General features: G+C 45.4%; 1 protein-coding gene across 3 annotated transcripts in view; it reads right to left on the bottom strand.

Annotated features, from left to right (window-relative positions):
- Positions 1-23,084, bottom strand: part of WDFY3 (WD repeat and FYVE domain containing 3) — a 1,930,620-nt gene that overhangs the window by 1,287,418 nt on the left and 620,118 nt on the right. For all 3 annotated transcript variants that reach the window (XM_078676292.1, XM_078676293.1, XM_078676294.1), the window contains exon 13: positions 11,406-11,599. In XM_078676292.1, the coding sequence (XP_078532418.1) occupies positions 11,406-11,599 (194 nt within the window). The remainder of the gene's footprint in view (positions 1-11,405; positions 11,600-23,084) is intronic.

Raw genomic sequence — 23,084 nt, 5'->3', positions numbered from 1 at the left:
AGGGAAGGGTTGTGAAAAGCAGCAGCGAGGAGAGAGGGCTGTAGTTGCCAGGAGATGCGGATGTCACCGTGCATGATTTCCAAGACAAGCATCAGCCTGCTGTCAGTTTAGTTCCGTCGCTCGCCCAACAGGGCAAGAAAACCGGCTCAGATGCCTTATGACTTCCCGGCCATATCACTACAGGAACACTAAGAAAAAAATGATCAAGGCGAGCTGCTTTCAAGCAATATGTCAGGTACGGGCTGAGCACACTTTACACGAAAATCCACTGTGATTTCAAATGAAAGATAAAACACACCTCCCAAAGTTTTTAGGATCTGAAAGAAATTCACGCTGCAGACACCAGGCTTCAATTAAAATTCTACGCAGCAGCTCATGCTAATAGGAGGTGAAATGTTTAGGAAATTTAAAACACATGCACATAAAACGAGCAAAAAATAAATAAAACGAGACACGGTCTGCCGGCCGTGAAAGTGAAAGTACGGCCGGCCGGACGTGAATAATTAGGTGAGGAGCAGCCAGGAGAGAGCAGGAGCGGAGGCGCCAAGCTGGGGAACAGATGGCTGGCAATTTGATGATGTGCACGCGCATTTTAGCTCAATGCGCTTGCGCATTCACCTAAAAGCGCACGGGCACAGCATCAAATCGCCAGTCTAGTTAAACTCTGTTTAAGCCCCTATAGTCTCGCTCCGCTCAATGCGCATGCGCATTGACAGGCGAGACCTAAAAAAGCCTGTATACAGCCCAACTGAAGTTTTATTGTGTCTCGCTCTCAGGAGCGTCTCCTCGGAGGAGCATCGCCACACAGCTTTTTGCAGTGAAACAAAGGGAAAATAAAATAAATTGCGTTATTATCAATTTATTTTCTCCTACTTATGCAGCTTTGAGTGAGGGGGCAGGGGAGGAGTGGTAGGTAGGTACTTCCTGAGTGCTCAATGGCTGCTTGGCCAGCCCTCTCGAACAGCTCAAAACTGTCTTGTGCACTTCACATGTTCTCCATTAAAGCTGCATTACCCCCTACGTTGAGAACATGCCTAGGCCCCCCCAGTCAGCGTCTGAGCACCAAAACACGGCGCTCAGATAAATCACAAAGCTGCTAAGGCAGTATTGTGATTAGCCGACTGGGAGACTTGGTGTGCTTCCTGTTGAGGCGGAGTGAGGGAGGAAGAAGAGGAGAGACGCGACGAGGAAGCGCCAAGAAGGTGCGCTTTTATTTATTTTATTATATCACTTCCCCCCGGGCTCGCCCCCCCCCCCCCCCACCCTCCAGCCCGCCCCCTACCTCTGATTCGTGCCGGCTGCCGCTGGAATCTTTAGGAAATACCTACTCAAGGACCAACATCAAACACAGACCTAGTGACAGCGAAATATGGGCCATTATAGGCTTAAGTGAAAGAAAGAAATCATGTGGAAGCCATGAATATCAGCACAAGACTCACAAGAAGAGCTCCTCCTGTATTCTATTATACATTTATCACATTCTAACTATCTAACCCAATATGCAGTTTCTGCTTTCCAGTTCCTCAAAAGAACAGTAGGCAGCTTAACTCGCTGCCCCACAATTCTTCCCATACAATACTTTTTGGTACTGTACATGATACAATTTAGGAGCAGTCAAATACTGAGGTGGCGGCAAACAAAGGTCTCAGTTCATGCTAAAACAAAACGAACAAAAAGGAAAACTATTTTTTTATTTTTTTATTTGGTCATTGTCACATTACTTAATACCGCTGGGTGTTCATAAGAAAGCACTAATGGACGTAGAGTACGTTTTGAAATTAGAAGTCACTTCACTTTGATGCATGTTCTTATTGCAATTATGAAATACTCAAAATTCCTATGAAAAGTGAAGCAAGGCATTCTTCTCATCAACCTTCTACGGAAGCCGAGAGGTGGTGAAGGCACCATCTTAGTGGTACAAAAGGGGGTGGTGATGGACGGAGCATCTGAACCAATCAAACACTCACACCCAGTCAACAGATCTGGGTTTAATCCATCACCGTTCTTTAGCTCACTCTGCCCCCTCAGTTCAGACATGGCCATATGCAAATCAGTCTGACCCTGTGCCGCATGGGAACAGTCCAGCCCGAACTGCCAAGCCATGCCTTCCCTGGACCGGAAACAAGCTTCCGAGGACCGGTTTCTGGCATTTCAGCCGTCTTCAGCCCGGCTTGCTTGAATCCAGTGGCAACGTGAGCAAGGGACTCACGTCTGAGCATACCCTGCCAATTTATGGCGAACAAAGTGGTACAAAAGGGGGTGGTGATGGACGGAGCATCTGAAACAATCAAACACTCGCACCCAGTCAACATATCTGGGTTTAATCCATCACCGTTCTATAGCCCACTCTGCCACCCCGGTCCAGGGAAGGCATGGCTTGGCCGTTCGGGCTGGACTGTTCTCATCAGGCACAGGGTCAGACTGATTTGCATTTGGCCATGTCTGAACTGGGGTGGCAGAGTGGGCTAAAGAACGGTGATGGATTAAACCCAGATCTGTTGACTGGGTGTGAGTGTTTGATTGGTTCAGATGCTCCGTCCATCACCACCCCCTTTTGGAAGGCACCATCTTAGCCTTGCATGAGTAAACTATTGTCTGCTTTCTGCACATTGTTCTGTTACGGAGGAGAGGATGCACTGTGGACAACCGGGCCTAGAATACTAAAGTAGAAATCTCCACAGCTTCGCTGTAGGGCAGCCTCCTGCTAAGCAGTAAACGTTGACGAAAAACAAAATGCCTGCAGACTATCCCCACAGGCATGATAATCATATGAGTGGAAGCACATGCTCACCATTCATTACTTTTGTGAGGCTCATTTTGACTGGAGGTGGGTCCAATGCAAATGCAATTCCAACACTCCACTGTCTGACCCATTGTTATTCCAGGTGGGGTAGTGAAAGAGTGCTCACCATCAATAAATGAGGATAATGTTACTTCCCAGTAAGCATCTGTTCTTGGTATGTAGAGCTGTAGATTCACATGCTTTGCATACGCCTGCCATCTAGTGTTGGGTCCGCATGTTTTCAAGTTGTTTGTCTTCGAAGAAGTCTTTCCTAATCACGAGGTAAGGTGGCTCCTCCTTTCGGTGATAGTGCGCATGGCCATCGACTACATTATTAGATAGTTTTCTGGCAAGAGGGTGAGAATGGAGTAAGTTAAGTGTAGTATGGAGATGTCCATTCATAGAACTGTATAAAAAGAACTGCAACGACTACAGGTACCCGGGAAGACGGGTGGGCGCATGTGAATCTACAGATCTACATGTCAAGAACAGATGCTTACTGAGTAAATAACATTATCCTCTCGAGGCATGTATGCTGTAGATACACAGGCTTTGCACAGACTATAAAGCAGTATTCTTCCAAAGAGGTGGCTAATCTATAGCTGTTGCAGTTGTTTGGAATAGTGTTTTAAGTACTGCTTGGCCTACATTAGCTTGTTGACGTGCGAACACATCTGCACAACAGTGTTCGGTAAATGTGTGCGGTGTAGACCATGTAGCTGCTTTACATATGTCAGCTAGAGGGATGTTACTTGATAAGGGCACTTAAGCCCCTATCTTGCGAGTGGAATGCGCTCTAGGGGGTATAGTCAAAGTCCTTTTGGCTTTAGCATAGCATGTTTGAATACATGTATCAATCCATCTCGCAATACCAGATTTAATGATAGGATTGCCTTTGTGAGGTGGCGCAAATGCTACAAATAGTTGTTTTGTTTTGCGAAAGTCCTTTGTTCTATCTATGTAGTACAATAAAGATCCTGTCTTTGTGTAGCTAAAAGAAAGGTTCTTCTAGCGCCTGTAGTTCACCAACTCTCCTCGGTGATGTGATAGCAATGAGGAAAGCGACTTTCCCTGAGAGAAACTGTAAAGTGGCATTTGTGTAATGTTTCAAAAGGTGGACCCATGAGCCTTGTGAGGACAATGTTGAGATTCCAGACTGGGGCAGGAGGAATCCTTGATGGTATTAGCCTTTTTAAACCTTTCATAAAGGCCTTGATTACTGGTATTCTGAAGAGTGACAGATGTTGCCTGTTTTGAAAATACGCTGCTACAGCTGCAAGGTGCAAACTAATAGACGTGTAGGTCAGTCCTGTTCACTGTAAATATAACAAATAACAGATAATGTTTTGAATAGAAACGTCTAAAGGATTGATTTTGTTGTTGTTACAATATACCACAAATCTTTTCCATTTTGCAGCACACCAAGCTCTGGTGGTAGGCTTTCTTGCTTCCTTTAGAATAGTCATACAGTCTGGTGGTAAATTTAAGTACCCAAACTCTATGACTTCAGGAGCCCAATCGCTAAATTCAGTTTTTTGGGATTTGGATGTCTTATTTCTCCATGGTTCTGTGTGAAAAGACTGGAGTTCGAGCGTAGTTTTTGATGCGGAACTAGTGACAGCTCCAACAGTGTAATACCATGGTTGACGAGCCCATGTGGGAGTGGGAGCTACTAGAATTAGTGTGAGCGATGTCTGCCTGAGCTTCCGAACCACATATGGAACGAGCGGGAGAGGCGGAAAAGCGTAGGCAAATATTATTATTTAGCTTGTAGAGCGCTTGATTACTCCAATGGAGTGTCCCCGCGCTAGAACACCATCCGAGCCACAGCAACTGACCTGCATCAAGCTTCCTCCCTCACACCTATAGCCCCAAGCAGTAGCAGTAGAAGGTCTACTTTCGGCCGCCCAGGGGGTGTCGGAAGAGCCAGGTTTTTAGTATTTTACGAAACAGAGTCTCTGATGTACATGTCCTTAAATCCACAGGCAGGTCATTCTATGCCTTAGCCGCAAGAAAAACAAAGGATCTCCCTCCTGCCCGTACCTTCCTCACCTTAGGCAGAGTCATCTTAGCTGTGCCCAAAGACCTCAGGTTCCGAGCAGGCCTATATGCAGTGAGAAGGGGGTGGAGGAATCTCAGTGTTTTTAACATAAAAGATCTGCAATTTTAACTGTGGGAGTTCAGAACTGCTTCCTATATTTGTATTATGTAATATAATTCTTGCTGTATGAACAAGACAACTTTGTGAAAGCCGCCATAATCCACTTGTGATGTAAGTCTCAGCTGACGGGTTGCCTGCTTACAAGGGCAGGGAAGCCTGTGCTGCAGTAGGCACTGTTCGACATTGATAAAGAGCCTTCTGTTATCATGCAGCACTGTGTAATGCAGATAGGTCAAGTTAAAATTTGTTTGCAATAGGATTATCATTGTGAGAACTTCAGCACAGTGAAGGAAGTTTTACTTGTGATTGCGCTCTACAATCGATGCTCACTTGTTTGAGCAAAACTGCAACTTTATTATGAATTAAATACTTTTAAAATGAAAAATAAGCTGGCTGAGGCAGGTTTATTCTTTTCATCTTTCCATCGAGGCCAAATAAAACAAATATTTCAAAAATAAATTAATACTGATGTGTATACCAAACTACAGAACATACAGTAGTAAACCTTTACAAGTGAAACCTTTTCATGCGTGTTTAAGTCACATCCTAAGGTTCAAAAGATACCTCAATTATGCAATTACGTACTTCAATCTAATGTTTTGAAATATAAACTAACTGGCACAGGGTTGTGCTTTATATGACTTGACACTGGAGTTTTTGACTACTTCACAGTCTCTTACAAATGGGGAGATATTTTTGTGGATTCCTTATGTAACTAGTCCAAAATTGATAGAGCAAGTTTATTTAAGGTTTCACTGGTCCTAGTAATGCAGGCATAACCTCTTTTTTCTGTTCCCCATAAAAGCAAAAACTGAGGACAGAGCCAAGTAAAAATTGATACCAGTAGCAAACAAGCATTGGAAAAGTCAATAGGTCCGGCTTTAACCCCTTGCATGCAGCACAAATGTTGGCGCTGTACAGCCATTTTAATTTGTGGGCGGGATTCGGGCGGCCGGGGGCTGTCCTCCGCACACACACACCGTGATGCGCGACTGCTCCCGCCCATCACGAGTATGCAAGGGGTTCATGTGCTAACAAAAGCAAACAACATTTATAACATATTTGTTTGCATACTGTATTTGCATGCATTAGCACAGCATTTCTTAAACTTTTGACATGTGTGGTCTCCCACTGAATCATTATTGGAAGCTGTGGAACCCCACTGAGTCATTATTGGAAGTCGGGTGCAGCCGGCCTAACTTTGTGACTTGAACTTCAAAACAAAAATACAACAAGCATTTGCAATGCGATAGGACTCGCATTTGCGAGAGTTTAAACTATTGGCATTGTAAATGACAATGCCTTTCATTTATGTTTTCAAAACCAACACGTAAATAAAAGGCATTGCCATTTACAATGCAAATAGCTCAAACTCTCACAACTGCGAGACCTATCGCATTGCAAATGCAAGTTGGAGTCCCAGCAAGGCCGGTGGTGCTCAAAAGCAGCCAAATATATGAGAAGTCACATTTTGATTGTGGAGAACTGTTGCTGTTTCATAATTTCAGTGTCAAACTCCCATTTCCGAGGTAGCGCGAGAGCTGATAACATCTGCGTTGATTTGCAGCCTCAAGGCCACTGCTCGGTGACATGGTTATATACCTAAGCCCTTTGCATGCTTTAACAATCAGCCCACATCTGGGAGCAGATTTTTGAGCCATGCAAAAAGAACACATTTGCAATTTGACATGAGTTCCTGCTGAACACTGTATGCCGTGTTTGCATAACAGTTAATTGGCCCGCTAACCTTAACGACTCCAAATCTAGTCCTAAAATAAGGCCTGCCACCCATTGAATAACAGCGATGTCCGACATCTGGTGTGATCAGTAATACCCAATGATGTCAGCAGATAATCAGGCTGAATACTACTTTGATTAACGTGTTGTTCCTGAAAACATGGGCTTCTTTGCACTGTCTGTAGCGTTAGGCAATCAAAATAGTTATGGCTACCTTAGATTCCATTGGTCTTCTATCAAAACCAGCTCCGGGACTCCACGCCAGCTGAGAGGCCTGGGAATAAACTTAAAGCAGTGAATAACTTGCTTACCTTGGAATCTGACCGGAAGTACAAATACCGGCGTCAGCCCTTCACCAACAGTGTGGTTCTGGGCAAATGACTTCATTCCCAAGTTTTTTTTTATTTATATAGCACGAACTTGACCTGAATCGGGTATCAGAGCGCGTTACATAGCACCAGTTGCATTACATGAGGACACATGTTGGCGCTGGTACCTCCATAGGGTGAGGGCGTCACCACTAAATGGAAAGAAAGGACACAGACTTTGGATGAGTGAACAGGGAGTGCTAAAGGAGCAACGAACCGTTTCTTTAGCCACTCTCCTAAATATTTATCATTCACCAACAAAAGGTATTGCTGAATGTTGCTTTGTTGATGGTGTCTGCCTGTGTTTCCGGACAAAATGTGCTCTCTGACACCTTTTAAATTGTACCTATATATAATGACAATACATGTGTTAGTAGTGTCGCTAGGTCATACTAGGTGTAGACTTTCATTGCTACACTGTGGGTAGGAAACTATGGCCATGGCCTAAAAGGTGAAACATACTAGGAATATTGAATGCCTGAATCTACAAACTACTGTAAACACCATTATCTTTTGGGACATAACTTAATCTCTCCTCTACCTGGTGAGTAATAAATATGAACTTCAAACCTATACTAATAGTTTTGACTATCTCTGCACATTTTGTGCACACAATATCTCTGTTAGTGGTGCTTATAGTGCACACAATATCTCTGTTAGTGGTGCTTATAATGCAAATAGTATGTTCTTCAATCTCACTCACAGGTCTCACCCCTTCCATGCCGTAAAAAGTATATTCAGTGTTCAATGAAGTTGACCATTTTCCTATAGCATCAGTACACAGAGCCCATCTGTGACTACTACAAATTACACATTTGCTACAACAGTATAGCCTGCTGCAGAGGGCTATAGCAGTCATTAAAGCTCCAATACCAGAGTTCTAAGGTCACAGCAAAGTTCTATAATGATGCAGAAGTCTTTTAAAGATCAGCATAGCTAGAAGCAAAAGGGTTATAATGCTACTAGAGAGCTGAGATCCCGTGATTTGGTTAAGGCTATATTCAAGAGGATAAAGAAAGAGCGCTCAAGAGGCCGATCCTTTTCTTATTTTGCGATAGTTCAGTGGAATTCCCTTCCTTTGAAAATTTGACTTATCAATAATCACATCAGGTTCAGAAAGGAACTAAAACCTGGCTTTTTTCGGGCTAGCAGACGCTATGATGTGTTTTGTTCAGTGTGATATCTCAGTTGTCAGATCGGGCCATTTACTCAGCACTAAATTATATCACCTAGGGGATAAGTGTTGCGCTTTAGAAATAAAATACATTAATAAAAAAATGAACAGGAAGGACTACAAAAAATTAACTTTGAATTGTTCGAGTAGACGGTCAACACCAGACTCTATTGTCTTCAGCCGAGCTCCCGTTAATCCAATATTTTAATATACTCTTCAACCTTACACTAAGATCTCAACCTTTCTCCTTAGTATTAACTGTACAGACTTCGGTTGTTCTTTTGTTTTTGCGGTATACAGTGGGCAGAGGAATTTTTTATTATTTCTTCACTCTGCTTGATGTGCACACATTGTGCGTCACACATTATACTTAGTCATCCAGTGATGTCATCAAATATCCTGATCTCATAAGTGATGTAATCAATGTTGTTTGAGATGTCAACAGTGATGTAATTTGAAGCATGTTTTCTGCATGGCCTCTATCTGTGAGCAGGGACGACGGCTGCATGTCCTGCGTCTAACCCTGTGAATGACCAATATGAAGTGTGTGGGGAGATGGGGTTGGCTGCATTGTCTGTGTCCAACACAGTAGATGACACATCCAAACTTCCCATAGCTTTAAGCTGTGTTCAGTGGGAAGCGTCACACCTCACAACGGTGGCAAATCTCCAGAGTATGACCTCCAGCAATGGCAGCAAGAGTTGGCCACAGAAGCTGGCTTATGATCAGTTTGTGCACCCAACCTGGGTGACCAACCTCCACTGCATATGGCCTTTGGCTGTGCACAGCGAGGGCTGGCCACATAGGCTAACCTGCAGCCAGACTCTCCCATCCAATGCAGTACACAACCTTGCACAACAGGATTTGGACACAGACCCAGACAAACCCCAGGCACTTAATAATTCCCAAGAGAGTCTGCCCCTTCCAAGGATAATCTTCTATTCTTCTAACTTGAGTCTGCAGGGTTCTCCAGGCAGCATCCACTTTTTTCCAGTCCTTCTGTAGTACAGACAGAATGGAATGGCAGAAATCACAAAAGGTTTTCCCCACCAGCTGTAGTAACTAAAGATCTTACTTATCTTCCTGCTTTCCCCTAAAATATTTCTAAGGATCAGCAACTTTGAAAAGGACTATGTCATTGCTACCATCTTGTGAATATCCTTCTCTTCATATTTAACATCTGGATTTGCGGCTTCTTGCCAAAGCTTACAAAAAGAATTCCTATGTGGACTGTTACTTACCAGGGAACCCCGAAACTAGTTTTTTTTTTTTGCTGGCATTTGCAATGAATCCTGAAAGAAGTGAGGATGAGCTTAGGAGGCAGGCAAAAAAAGGCACTCTACAGGGAAAACAAACTAACAAGACCATGTCCCAACTACCTTTCTGTCCTTTTTATATTTCAAGTTCAATCTCAACAAATAACCATCAATGCACTCCTAGGAAAAGAGGGTGAAAACACTGTCAATCATCTATGCTATCTACCATCACACCCAACCTTCCCTCTTGGCTTATTCGTCTATGTGCAGTTTTGTGAATGTTCCAATCATACAGAGTCCATCATTGCTGAAGAAATGCTCTTGTGCACAAAAACATAATTGCAGTTTTGGGATGGGATTTATTTTGTATGCGTTTTAATACCGGGGCTGCCCTGTTGGTGACTCATAAGACCACTAACTATTTGGACAAAACACTGGTTCAGGTGTCTTAATTTGAAGCCTTTAGGTATTGCTCTTTCATGTCTTTCCTTGTCCACGAGTTCCATTTGTACACCAGCAAGAAGTATTCCTGTCTTTAAAAGGTGTGTGGTGGCCACTGCTCATGTCACCAACTTTCACTCTTCCCCATGTCACTGTTTCGCTCCTATGACAGCATCTTTGTATTGAGTATTGTCATATGTATTAGAAGGCCTTCTTTGATTACCCTCCCCCCTCTGCCTTGGGGGGTACACATGCTCAGCACCCTCTGCCATTCTAAGATGGTGCTGTGTAGCTGTCCATATATTATAGTACTAAATATAATTATAATGTGTGTGTCTATCTCTCACGCCATCACACTAGTTAGGTCTATAACTCAAGACACGGTAAGAGCACCTCTTTGTGACTCATTCATGATATTAAAACGCTTCCCTTGTAAGAGCTCAACAGCAGCATTCTACCAACCATGCACACACCCACGTTGTAGCATGGTAGCCATCTGGAAATGTGATTTAACGCCCAATGTTGGGGCATAACGTGCTACATAAAAGCTACAACATAAAACAATACAATCTAAACATTCACTACATGGACGGTGAGACATCACTAAGCAATTCCGTCAAAAGGGCTTAAATGGAGGTGATGTACATTGATATGCAAAGCTTTCAAATGTAAAACTATGTTCTTAAGAATACTTCAGACGAGAGCTTCAGAAAGTCGTGTTCATCTCTTCTCCACCCTTTAAAATAGCCTTGCAAACAGATAAAGTCCTCAAAAATCGAGAAGTACTGTCCGTGTTTTCTGAAAAATGCTATGCCCCCCTAACCTGATACGCCCCTCCCCCCAGTCAGACTATGCAGCACTTTGCACTTTTTTGTAAATTTCATTTCAAATATACAAAGCACTTTCTACTTCCACTCAATAAAGAAAGCACAATAATAGGACCTTTAGGGTGGCTTTTAGTTTTTTTATGCAAATGTCGGAGCTGGAGACATGTGTTCATTCCTTAGAACGGCGTGTTCGGACACAGCGCACACGCCTACTGATTAAAATGGACCTGCTGAAATTATAGTGATTATAGATTGTTTTTAACCCAACTTTTACCATGTTGTCAGATGTAGGTTTTATTATCTTGTATTATACTTGTCTATATGTTTTACTTTTTTGAATATTTGACTATCCGAATAAAGATGTTTCTGACCTGATCAGTTAATGACTTGTTTCTGGAGGCATCTCCGATAGTACATGCTCTTGGGGGAAATAACACTGCCAGTGTTGTAAACAATCTCCTACCTCTTTCTCTAGCCTACACAGTGTTACCATATCAAAACGTTCTTAGATATTGTTACGGTTGTGAGAGTCTGATTTAAAGAGAGAGAGATCTAATTTCTGGTCTACCACAAATGTAAAAAATCGTATGAAAAATACCAAAAAGGACATTATGTACGTAAGAAATGCACACCAAAAACAACGACTTCATGGCACTTACCCGTAGAATATCGGTCTTCAGCTGTAGCTCGGTGGGTGGAGCAGAGTGCATCAGTCCCAGAAGAGTGCCCATGTCGTCCTCCCCACTTAGGGACAGCACGAGCTGCTGGATGATCATCAGTGCGTGCTCTCTGCACTGCGGGTATTTCACAATATTGTGCACGCACCGTGCTCCTCCAAACTCTCTAAATATACCTGAAACAAAGCAAAAACACAATCCAGTGAATCCCTTGAGAAAGGCACAGATGATATGGACGGGAAGGAGGCCTATCGAATCATGTGGATAACAGTGTATAAATGTGCAGATGACCTTTGAGACGCGCTTCTCCTTTACCCACGTGTCTGCACAGTACACAGGTTTTTTACGTGACCATGACCCTTGGCAACAGCTGCATTCACGATATCACAGACAGCACATTGATGCTTGGTATATTATCCAATCATACATGCATATTTGATTGTCGACAGATTTCTAAACAGGAAACACAAAGCAGCTGGCAGGCAAAAGACGAAGCCTCTTAACACTTGAATACAGATCACACTTATGTAGTACATGGTGTCACTCTGTGGGTAGTGCAATCTAAAGCAAACATATACAATTACTCCACAAACACAGTAACTAGAACGGACAACACCACTAGAGTTCTTACAAAGCACCAATCAACACTTGTGCCTGCAGTGAAACAGAGACATTCAGCGAAGTATCACTGCATGTGGTGTTACTTTAACATGGGACACTGATCACACATTGAGAGATGGCAACTGCCTCGCCGCCCGCCCTACAAGCTACTTTACTACAAGCGGTCTGTCTAAAAGAATTGCTCAATCGTCAATGCACATTTGGGCTATTAAATAAATATTTAAATGTTTGATGATTCCACAATGTTGTACCTGTCAAAACCTGCAAAATGGATTTCTATGTATAACAACGCGGCTTCTGGTACATTGGGCCTCTGCCAGACGAGGACAATCAAAGCCTGGACCAAGACCAGGAGAAAGAGGCCACTCGCCAGCGAATGGGACAATGGTTTTGGGAGTATATCCAGAGAAGTTGTGTTCAGACATTTCTATTAAGGAGAACCCAATAAGGCACTATTTGGCGCACCCCCAATCAAAAAAATCCTCCTGTTCATTATATCCCATCCTAAACCCTAACACAAACTAAAAACCATTATGTTATGCTAATTCCACCCCTCACCCCTCTCTAATCACAAGTGACTCTCGAAACAATACGCACCTTTCCTTCCCTTCTCCCAAACCCTTATGAAACCACCACACGTACAATTTACAGGGCATTCCTTCTTTTTGTCACAGTAGAGCTGGACGAGTCTGCCAGGAGCTCACCCACTGGTCGCCGGCAGGGGCAGACTGCGGGGTCTGTGGTTCTTCTGGGCCTACAAAGATTCTGGTTGAGTGGGAGCTGCTCGGCTTTGCACATAACAGCGTGATCTGGGGTGCCTGCTCCTGCAGTCAGGCGAGTTGTAGGTTCGCAGATGAATCACAATGGCTTGTACTACGTCATCGCCTGCCCGGAAGTACGTCGATTAGGCAGGGACAGAACGCCTTGGGCTTTGGGCCTTGGAAAAGACTACCAGATTAGGTATTTGTTGTCTCCGGTCGCTCTCCTGCATCCCCGTATCTGATATTTTTATTACTTGTGCTTTTTTAATTTTGTATACAATAAAAACTCGAACACAATACGTGGCCGTATTCACTCAATACACCACAGCACGATGACCAAGGTTTATTCCGTCATGTCTTGCATTATCAACCTGTATATATATATATATATATATATATATATATATATATATGTTCGCTAATACACAGATGTGGCTAAAAATAGACGCGCTCTCGATAAAGCCGCACTTTCTTAGTACACAAGGTTACACAACCCACTACATTCCATCCCTTATTACGCATTCCTCAAATCTAAAGGAGTTCTCCATCCATGTCTTATACAGCATTCATTTCAGCACTGTTAAAGAAGTCTTCAATGCACCCGAGAAGACTTTGGGTTTCGCAGAGAGCGCTTTTAAAGTAGTGTAAGTCCCAGTCTGTTCATTACAAGTAGCAACATCCTTTAACAAGTTGTTTACTTTCGGTGTATGCCCTTCATGCAAGACTTTGGCACTCAGCACCGCGCCATCACCAGCATCAGCATAGTACGTCAGTCTCCTAACCCCTTTAGCTATCTGGAATACAAATCCCAACACCACCAGATTTGGTGTGTGCGAGATCTCACGTTCGACAATTCTGGAAATATTAATTAACACAGCTACCCAAAAATATCACACATCAGTGCAGTTCAGGGCAAGGCAGCAAAGTCTGCATGTGGAGTATAGCATATGCTGCACGCGGGACTCACATCTGTGCAACTCAACACACGTGTAATGCATCTGATACAGCCTGGTCTACAAAGTCATTTCTCTGCTTTTAGCATGTTGTATGACCTTGATGCCCTTCATCTGCATTCCTGAATGGTAATGATCATGGGTTGTGCTATAAATTCTACGGGTTTATTAAGAACTCAAGCTGCGGTCAAGGTGTTGCTGGGGGTCAATGGAACTATCTCTGATATATCCATGGTAACTAATTCCTATGTCTCCAAATATGGTCGCTTTCCTAATGATAGTAGTTAGTGTTGTCTATGGATTTTTAATTGGCAATAAAAAGCTGGAAACAGCAAAAAAAGCACCTAAGAATTGCAGTTCCTTCTTTTCTACGGCCAGTTGGAGAGCCTTGTCATGGTCTAGTGCGTGGCAGAAGAGTCACTAGGAGGTGGGTTTGGGGCCAGCGATCACAGCCTCCTCTCAACTATAAAAAGTCAGAGAAAATCGAAAGGCCCAGAACTATAAAAAAAAAAAACTTTTCTACAAAGAGTTCCAGCTTTCCAGTATAAACCATTCCAATAATTCTAATATTCGTGTGTCAAAAACGAGGTACGATGGCTTCATTTTTAGCTTTGGGTGGAGAACCTTCCCCTGCTGCTGCGACAGATGATTCTCCCGAAGGGGCAGCCTGATAGGAGGATCGATGGCCAATGTCAGAAACTTGGGATACCAGACTGTCCGGAGCCACAAGGATGAATTGGGCCCAGTATTCCCGATGTTGTTGAGAACTCTGGACAAGAGTGGTATGAGCAGAAAGGTGTACAGAAGAATGAGCATTTTGAATTTCTCCTTTTTCAGGAAGCAACTGAAATGGCACATGTCTAGGATAGGACAACGGCCTCCATCCTTCTTGGGCACCAGAAAGTACCAGGAATAGCAACTACAATCTACTTTTGATGCTGACTCCCTCTCTATGGCTCCTTTGGCCAGAGTAAAGAGAGATGGTCCTCGGTCAGCCTGTCATAAGAGGGTGGCATGGGTGGAGAGGTGGTCACGATGGGGAGGGAGTAACCCCTTCAGAAATTCTGGAGATTCCAGCGGTCTGAAGTTATTTACCTCAGTGGTGCAGGTGATAGCGTATCCTGCCGCCCACTGGTTCCCCATGATGTTCGGAGGGATAACTGAAGAGGCTTGGAGGCTGAGTTTGCCAGGGGATTGGTGGACTGACCCAAACCTCAGTCTGCCTGACACACAATGTCTGTGGGTGCTGCTGTATCCTCTGCCACGCAGGGTCTGGGAAGCTTGTGTGCCATAGTGACTGGGCAGGCAGAGATGTGGCTGGAAGCCCTTTCTATGACCACGAACGGAGCGTAAGGTGGACTGGGGTAAGAGGGGGCCATGGAATGGCCCAAGGACCTGGCTGTAGCAGGTCGCATCCGAAGAGACAGGAGCCATCAAAGGGCATGTCCATAAGCGAAGCTTGGACATCCCTTGAAAGCGAGTTGTCCTCAGCAGGTGTGGCACCGTAAGGCCTCTGCTGAATAAACTGCTCTGCCTAGCGAGTCGGTTGTGTCTAGCCCACATAGAATTGTGAACTTAGCTGCATCTCTCCCATCTTTCACAGGTTGGGAGAGCTAGGCCCAGGCCTCCTCCTCACCCCAGGCAGCATCTGCGCAACCAAATGCCAAAGGAAATGGGACTAACGGCCCAAAAGGTATGTGGTGTTCACAAACCACAACGTCAGGATAGCAATAGAAAACATCTTCTTACCCAAGGTGTCCAGCCTTTTGGATTCCCTATCCGGCGGGATGGTAGGGAATGTGCCAGGTTTTACTTGGGAAGTGGAGGCTTGGACCATCAAGCTCTCTGGGGTGGGGTGCTGGGTGAGGAAAGAGGTGTCTCCTGGGGCGGGGCGATGGTGGGGAGCAATTGTCCTGTTCACCGGAGCCCCTGTGCAGGTGTGGACCAGGCCCAGAGCAAGACATCTGTGAGGGCTTCATGAAATGGGAGAAGCTTTTCTGAAGGGGTGTCTCCCGATTGAAGCACCTCCATCAAGACGTCTGTTTTGATAGCCATGGAGGACAGCTGAAAGTCTTGGACCTTGGTCACTGTGACAAAGAGACTCGGCTGCCAAACCCTATCCCCGACAACAAAGAATGGTGGTCCGTTCTTGCGCCTGCATTACCTTATGTTCGTTCTCCACAGGACGAGTGGAGCTGGAATGCCGCTACGATACTTCCGACAAGTCAGGAAGAAAACATTGACGGCGCCTTTAACTGGGCCTTCCAGGGGGATGAGACCACGCCCATTTATGACTAAAGAGCACCTCGATTGGTCAAGAGGGAAGAGGGAGGAAGGAGAAAGCACAGCGTGTGACGACACCGGCACCACGGAGGAGAAAGGCTTTTTCACGGTGTTCGGAGAGGACGGCAGAAGAGAACGAGACTGACAGAAAACCGACTCCGGGAGAAGACTAGAGTTTGCCTGGAGGCCAACGTCAATATGAGCCGCGTGGCCACGCTCACGGAGGAGCGTAGCTGAACCAGGTACGAGCCAGGTTCACGGGCTGGGTAGGGAGGCGGGGAGGCCCTGTGGGCTGACAAAGCTAAAAGCAGGGCACCTCTCTTGCGTCGTTTCCCTCCTTAACCCTTCCTCTGTCCCTACCCCTTACACCAACCCTCACCATTGTACCTACATCGTGCACAGATGAATGATTGAAAGCTCACGAGTGCACCCTGGTGATCCTTGCACTTCCCGGTTCCTGGGGTGCTGATATCTTGGTTTAAGGACCGCATCCCTGACACCATATCTCTCTTTCTCCTATGCAAATCGGCTGGAGGCGAGCACACCTGGCAGTAAAGAACAACCTACAAAGAAAGGCCATAGAGACTGACAACCACCAGGAATCTACCACCATTACGGACCCGGCTCAACCAACCAGAGAAAGACTTAGTAATCGTCCAAGACAAGTGTTTAAGAAAATAAAACCCTATCTAACCAGACCAGGTCTCCGGTCCCTTACGTCTACCCCGCCACATCTGGTGTCAGAAGTGGGATCTTCGATCTCCATCAGTCAACCAAGGATGGACCAGGTTATACAACTCCTCATAAAGGGACAGGAGAAGCTAGAATGGGCTACAGAACGCCAGATGACGTCAGCCCAGGAAGATTGCGAAGTCTTTAGAAACACCATATCGGCTCAAATTGAGGGTCTACAGAAGGTGATACATGATCCAGGGAATCCTGTGATACCCGAAAGGAGACCTCCAGTACCCCACCCCTCAGGTGTGTCTCTTCAAAAATATATAAGAGGAGAAGATCCGGACGGATTCCTGACAAACCTGGAAAGGGACGCACAAGCATGAGGTTGGCCTGAAGAGAAGTGGCCTTTTTTCCTTGCACCACTTCTGTCTGGGGAGGCCCAGTCAGCATATCAGGTGGCTAATCCCACTGGAAACACCCCCTATGGTACAATAAAAGAAATACTTTTGGACCACCTCGGACTGGATTCCGAGGCTTATCGCGTTAGGTTCCGAAAAGAAAGAGGCATACCAGCGGAAAATCCGAAAACTCTGTTTTTTAGATTAAAGATGGCGGCGGACAAGTGGTTAAAGCCTACCAGTAGTAGCAAAGAAGAGATCATGAACAGGATCTACTTAGAACAGTTCATGGAGGCATTTCCCTACGGAACCCAAAGATGGTTAAGACAACATTCTGGGTTGTCAGGAGAACAAGCCATTGAAATGGAAGCAAATTATTCTCGGGCCCAGCCCCGGGTTCTGCCGTGGGACAATGAGAAATCCAATAAAGGTATTCCCCCATCTAAAACAGAGAAGAAATACAAACCAATAACGGAGGTTGTGAAACCAAAGACTTACAAAACCGACTTCACCTTACCTAAAGGTCCACAATGCTTCCGATTGTGGAGAATGGGGTCACCTCACCAGGATAAGCCCCAAACGAAAACCAGTGGAGGAACCTATGGAGGTTGGATATATTCCGAAAGCAGTTATGTACACCGCAGAAATGGGACCCTCATATTATGTAAGTATGCAGGTGAATAACAAAGTTATAAGAGCACTCTTAGATTCTGGGTGTAAACAATCCGTTATACAGAAAGTCCTCGTCAGTCCACAACAGGTAATCCCCGAGTCTCTAGTACACATCAGATGTGTACATGGGGATGTGAAACCGTATCCACTAGCTTTAGTAACACTGTATCCTTCTAGTGGGGCCCCTTGCACGGTGAAGGTGGGGGTGGTAGAGTCCCTTTCCGAAGACCTAATTTTAGGGGTAGACAATCCAGACTTTCTGTCTCTCTTTCAGTTTGAGCTTAAGAAGAGAGAAAAAGACCAGAAACCACCCAGCCCTATCCTGGTCACAACCGAACCATGGGAAACCGACAGAAGCTTTCGCTTTGCACAAGCCAATGATGCGACTCTCTTTAATGCTTGGGAGTCCGCTCATATTAACCAGTCCTCCCCTTCCTCCAGTTACCCCCCGGTTTACTATCGTAAACGATCTGTTGTATAGGGAGGGAAAACCGGGAGAGTCAAGACAACTACTTGTACCCCAGCCTTTTCAAGACCAGATACTATTTTATGCCCACACTCACATAACTGCCGGACATTCTGGGGCCGAGAAAACAACCCAAAACATATTGAGACTTCTACTGGCCAGGCATCTATAAGGACACACAGACCTATTGCCAAACTTGTGAAATATGTCAAAAAAGAAACCTCCAACGACCACCAGCAGTACCTTTACAGCCTATACAAATCATTGGAAACCCATTTGAAAGAATAGGCATGGACATCATAGGTCCACTGCCTCGAACATCCCGGGGCAATCTTTATGTGTTGGTCCTTGTGGATTACGCCACTCGCTTCCCAGAGGCTTTTCCTCTCAAAGCTCTCACCTCAAAGAATATAGCCGAAAGATTGCTGAAGCTTTTCTCACGAGTCGGGTTCCCTAGGGAAATCCTAACGGACCAAGGGACCTCTTTTGTGTCTTGCCTAATGAAGGAAGTATGTCAATCTTTAGATATGCACCACATCCGAACGTCCGCATACCATCCCCAGACTGACGGATTGGTGGAGCGCTATAATCGGACCCTGAAAGTCACACTCAAGAAAATGCTCACTGTTGAAAATAAAGAATGGGATCGTATGCTACCACTTGCCTTATATGTTTTGCGGGCACAGGTACAGAGCAGCCTGGGATGCTCTTCATTTGAATTACTTTATGGCAGACAACCACGTTCCCTCCTCGAGATCACTAAGGAGGCTTGGGAAAAAGAAGAAGAGACAGAACAAAAATCCTTATTGGAGTACACCAATCAATTAAGATCCAAAATAGGAAATTTGCGGGATTTGGCGTACTCCCAATTGGCGAGGAGTAAGGAGAAACAGAAGACATACTATGATAAAGGAAAGAGATGGAGAAAGTTGTCTGTTGGAGATTGGGTGTTGGTGATGTTACCCTCTTCCACACGGAAGTTCCAGAGCGAGTGGTTAGGACCCTATCCTGTCATAGAAACCATCGGCAACACAACCTACCGGGTAAGAATATCACCCTCTCGCCATCAAACTTACCATATTAATCTTCTTAAAAAATGGTTGGGTCCAGTCCCCAAAACAATGCAACTGATGCTACCTACAATGGCAGACAGTTCCACGGTGAACCTACATCCAGTGAATGATGACATCACAAATGAGATGAAGGATGACTTAAGACGTACGCTGAATCAGTATTCCGACATATTCTCCGATCGACCCGGAAGAACCAGTCTAACTGAGCACTGTATTGAGACCATGTTAGACAGAAACCATCTCGAATACCGGCGCTAGACGAGACGATGTAAAAAAGGAAATCCACGAGATGCTACGTTTGGGAGTGATTCGCCCCTCAAAAAGCAACTGGTCATCACCCACTGTAATGGTTCCGAAACCGAACGGGTCAACAAGATTTTGCATGGACTTTAGGGCCTTGAATGCAATTTCCTCTTTCGATGCCTACCCGATTCCAAGAGTTGATGAATTGATCGAGCGTATAGGTGAAGCAAGATACATCACTACGTTCGATTTAACAAAAGGATATTGGCAGGTGCCCCTCAGGGAGGAAGACAAGCGGAAGACCGCATTTTCTACAGAAGAAGGCCTTTTTTAATTCAACGTTCTCCCTTTTGGGTTGCACGCGGCCCCTGCCACTTTTCAGCGACTTATAAATACCATCCTTCAGCCATATAAGTCTTTCTGTTCAGTCTACCTAGACGACATCGTAATTTTTAGCAAAACATGGACAGAACACTTATAAGATCTGCAGACAATTCTAGGAGCATTGAAACAGGCAGGATTGCATATTAATGCAAAAAAATTACGAGCAGCTTTTCACAGGGTAAAGTACCTTGGATATGTTTTAGGGGACGAGTCATCGCACCCCAGTCGGAAAAGGTCAAGGCCATAGTCAACAGCCCTTTCCCGTCAACCAAAAGAAACCTACGGGCTTTCTTTGGTCTGATAGGATACTATTGGAGGTTTTTACATTACTTTGCCGATATTGCCACTCCCCTGACAGATATGCTGAAAAAAGATAACAGGCTTATACGACATCCAACTACAGAAGCCAGACAGGCCTTCCAAACACTAAAGACAGCTATTACCACCAGCCCAGTGTTGATATCCCCAAACTTCAGTAAACCATTTACACTAGCCACAGATGCCTCTAATACAGGAGTAGGTGCAGTACTCTCCCAGACAGGAGAAGATGGAATAGAACACCCTATCCTCTACATAAGCATGAAGCTGTTTCCCAGGGAGACTAGATATCCAACGATTGAGAGAGAATGTCTAGCAATACGGTGGGCGGTAGAGAAACGTAGATATTACTTGGAAGGGCAACCTTTCATCCTTTATACGGATCATGCCCCACTAAAGTGGATGTGTAGAAATATAACCCAACACCACAGGGTACTCCGCTGGTTTTTGTTCCTACAGCCCTTTAGGTTCGAAGTACGACACCGCAAAGGAAGTGAGAATGGCAATGCAGATTACCTGTCTAGGGTAACTTCCATCCCCGAACAGGAGGAATCGGGTGGGGGGGTTGGGGGTGGGGGGGGGGGGGAATGTGACAAAGAGACTCGGCTGCCAAACCCTATCCCCGACAACAAAGAATGGTGGTCCGCTCCTGCCCCTGCATTACCTTATGTTCGTTCTCCACAGGACGAGTGGAGCTGGGATGCCGCTACGATACTTCGGACAAGTCAGGAAGAAAACATCGACGGCCCCTTTAACTGGGCGTTCCAGGAGGATGAGACCATGCCCATTTATGACGAAAGAGCACCTCGATTGGTCAAGAGGGAGGAAGGAGAAAGCACAGTATGTGACGACACCGGCACCACGGAGGAGAAAGGCGTTTTCATGGCGTTTGGAGAGGATTGCAGCGAACGAAAGGCAGAAGAGAACGAGACTGACAGAAGACCGACTCCGGGAGAAGACTCGAGTTTGCCTGGAGGCCAACGTCAGCACGAGCCGCCGAGCCATGCTCACGGAGGAGCGTGGCTGAACCAGGTACACGGGCTGGGTAGGGAGGCAGGGAGGCCATGTGGGGTGACAAAGCTAAAAGCAGGGACCTCTCTTGCGTCGTTTCCCTCCATAACCCTTCCTCTGTCCCTACCCCTTACACCAACCCTCACCATTGTACCTACATCGTGCACAGGCGAATGATTGAAAGCTCACAAGTGCACCTTGGTGATCATCGCACTTCCCGGTTCCTGGGGTACTGATATCTTGGTTTTAAGGACCGTGTCCCTGACGCCATATCTCTCTTTCTCCTATGCAAATCGGCTGGAAGCAAGCGCACCTGGCAGTAAAGAACAACCTACAAAGAAAGGCCATAGAGACTGACAACCACCAGGAATCTACTGCCATCATGGAACCGGCTCAACCAACCAGAGAAAGACTTAGTAATCGCCCAAGACAAGTGTTTAAGAAAATAAAACCCTATCTAACCAGACCAGGTCTCCGGTCCCTTACGTCTACCCCGCCACAGTCACCCTCCTCACCACCATAGAAAATGTGGATCCCTCCTTCTGTAGCCACTGTAGGAGGAAAGACCAAGCCATTATCAGGGGAGGTGTCCAGTCCTCTGGCATCTGCCAATTCCTCACACCAGTCCATATCGAGGTCTAGGGCTGGTTCTACAGCAATCAGTGGCCCCTCCCAATACTCCCAAGTCCTAGCCCATAGGAATCTGGTTTAGGCTCAGAGCTGGAGGGAAAGGCTTCAGACCGACCCGAGTAGGCATCACCTCTCTGGCGCTGTGTCAGAGATAGGAATGGGGAAGGCGGTGGCGGTGGCACCGGGAGCGTCCACAGTAGGACCAGCTGTGAGGAGAAGAGGTGGTTTGACCAGAGCCGGTCTGGATTCATCTGTGGAGCCAAGGGTCCCAACTGGCGTTGAGGGCAGATCAGCTAGTGAGGAACCAGTAGGGGCGCCTCCTTATCCCACGCAAAGATGACCCAGGCGAAGGCTCAAATGCATAGCCAGACCTCAAGTGACAATGCTCAATCATTGGATGATTTTGACAGACGGGATTAATTTGAAGGCCTCTGACATTTTGTTCTTTTTCTTCTTTTGGGACTTACAGGAATGGGGGAACTGCGAAGAAGATCGATGACTCCGCGACTGATCCAGAGACCTTCTTGTTGACTGATCGAGACCACTGTGGTGTCACACATCGAGCGTCAAGGAGCCTGAGGGATTGCTCCCTCAAGGCCTTGGGGTGCATGGCATGACAACTCATGCAGGTCCTTCAATGTTTGTGACAAACAAAAACTAGTCTGTAATTCTGCACTTGTCATCAGCTATCATAAATTGAAATCAGTTCATCATAGAGGAGCAGTAATATCGTTAAAATTAAGGTCTCATCCTATCACCTAATCAAATTCAGCCACCTAGAGGTTAGCATCTTATTTTGCATTGTGTGTAGAACTAAGTATTGTCAGCTGGAGGATTGTTACTTTGCCATTGTGTTTTTCACTACTGTTGTGTGGCATTTAAATATCATTGGCCAGCACCTGATGTCTGCCAGGTGGTGTCATCAATATAATTATTCTCCTTACATCATTAGGCCAGTCTGTTCAGTTCATAAACCTTTATTCGATTTTAATTAAAATCATAAAAGTACAATTACAAAGTGCATCATTCATAAAACGGCACTCCATGGACCATAATGAAGTGCATACATAATGTGCAAGCTGACAACCTACAATCAATTAAAAAAATCGAGGTACATATGAATAAATAGCAGCAACACAGATGGTGCGACAGATCCCACCAGCAGTGAAC

Source organism: Lissotriton helveticus, chromosome 2_1, assembly GCF_964261635.1.
Source record: "Lissotriton helveticus chromosome 2_1, aLisHel1.1, whole genome shotgun sequence".
Taxonomy (NCBI): domain Eukaryota; kingdom Metazoa; phylum Chordata; class Amphibia; order Caudata; family Salamandridae; genus Lissotriton; species Lissotriton helveticus.
This window is presented reverse-complemented; position numbering and strand designations above follow the sequence as displayed.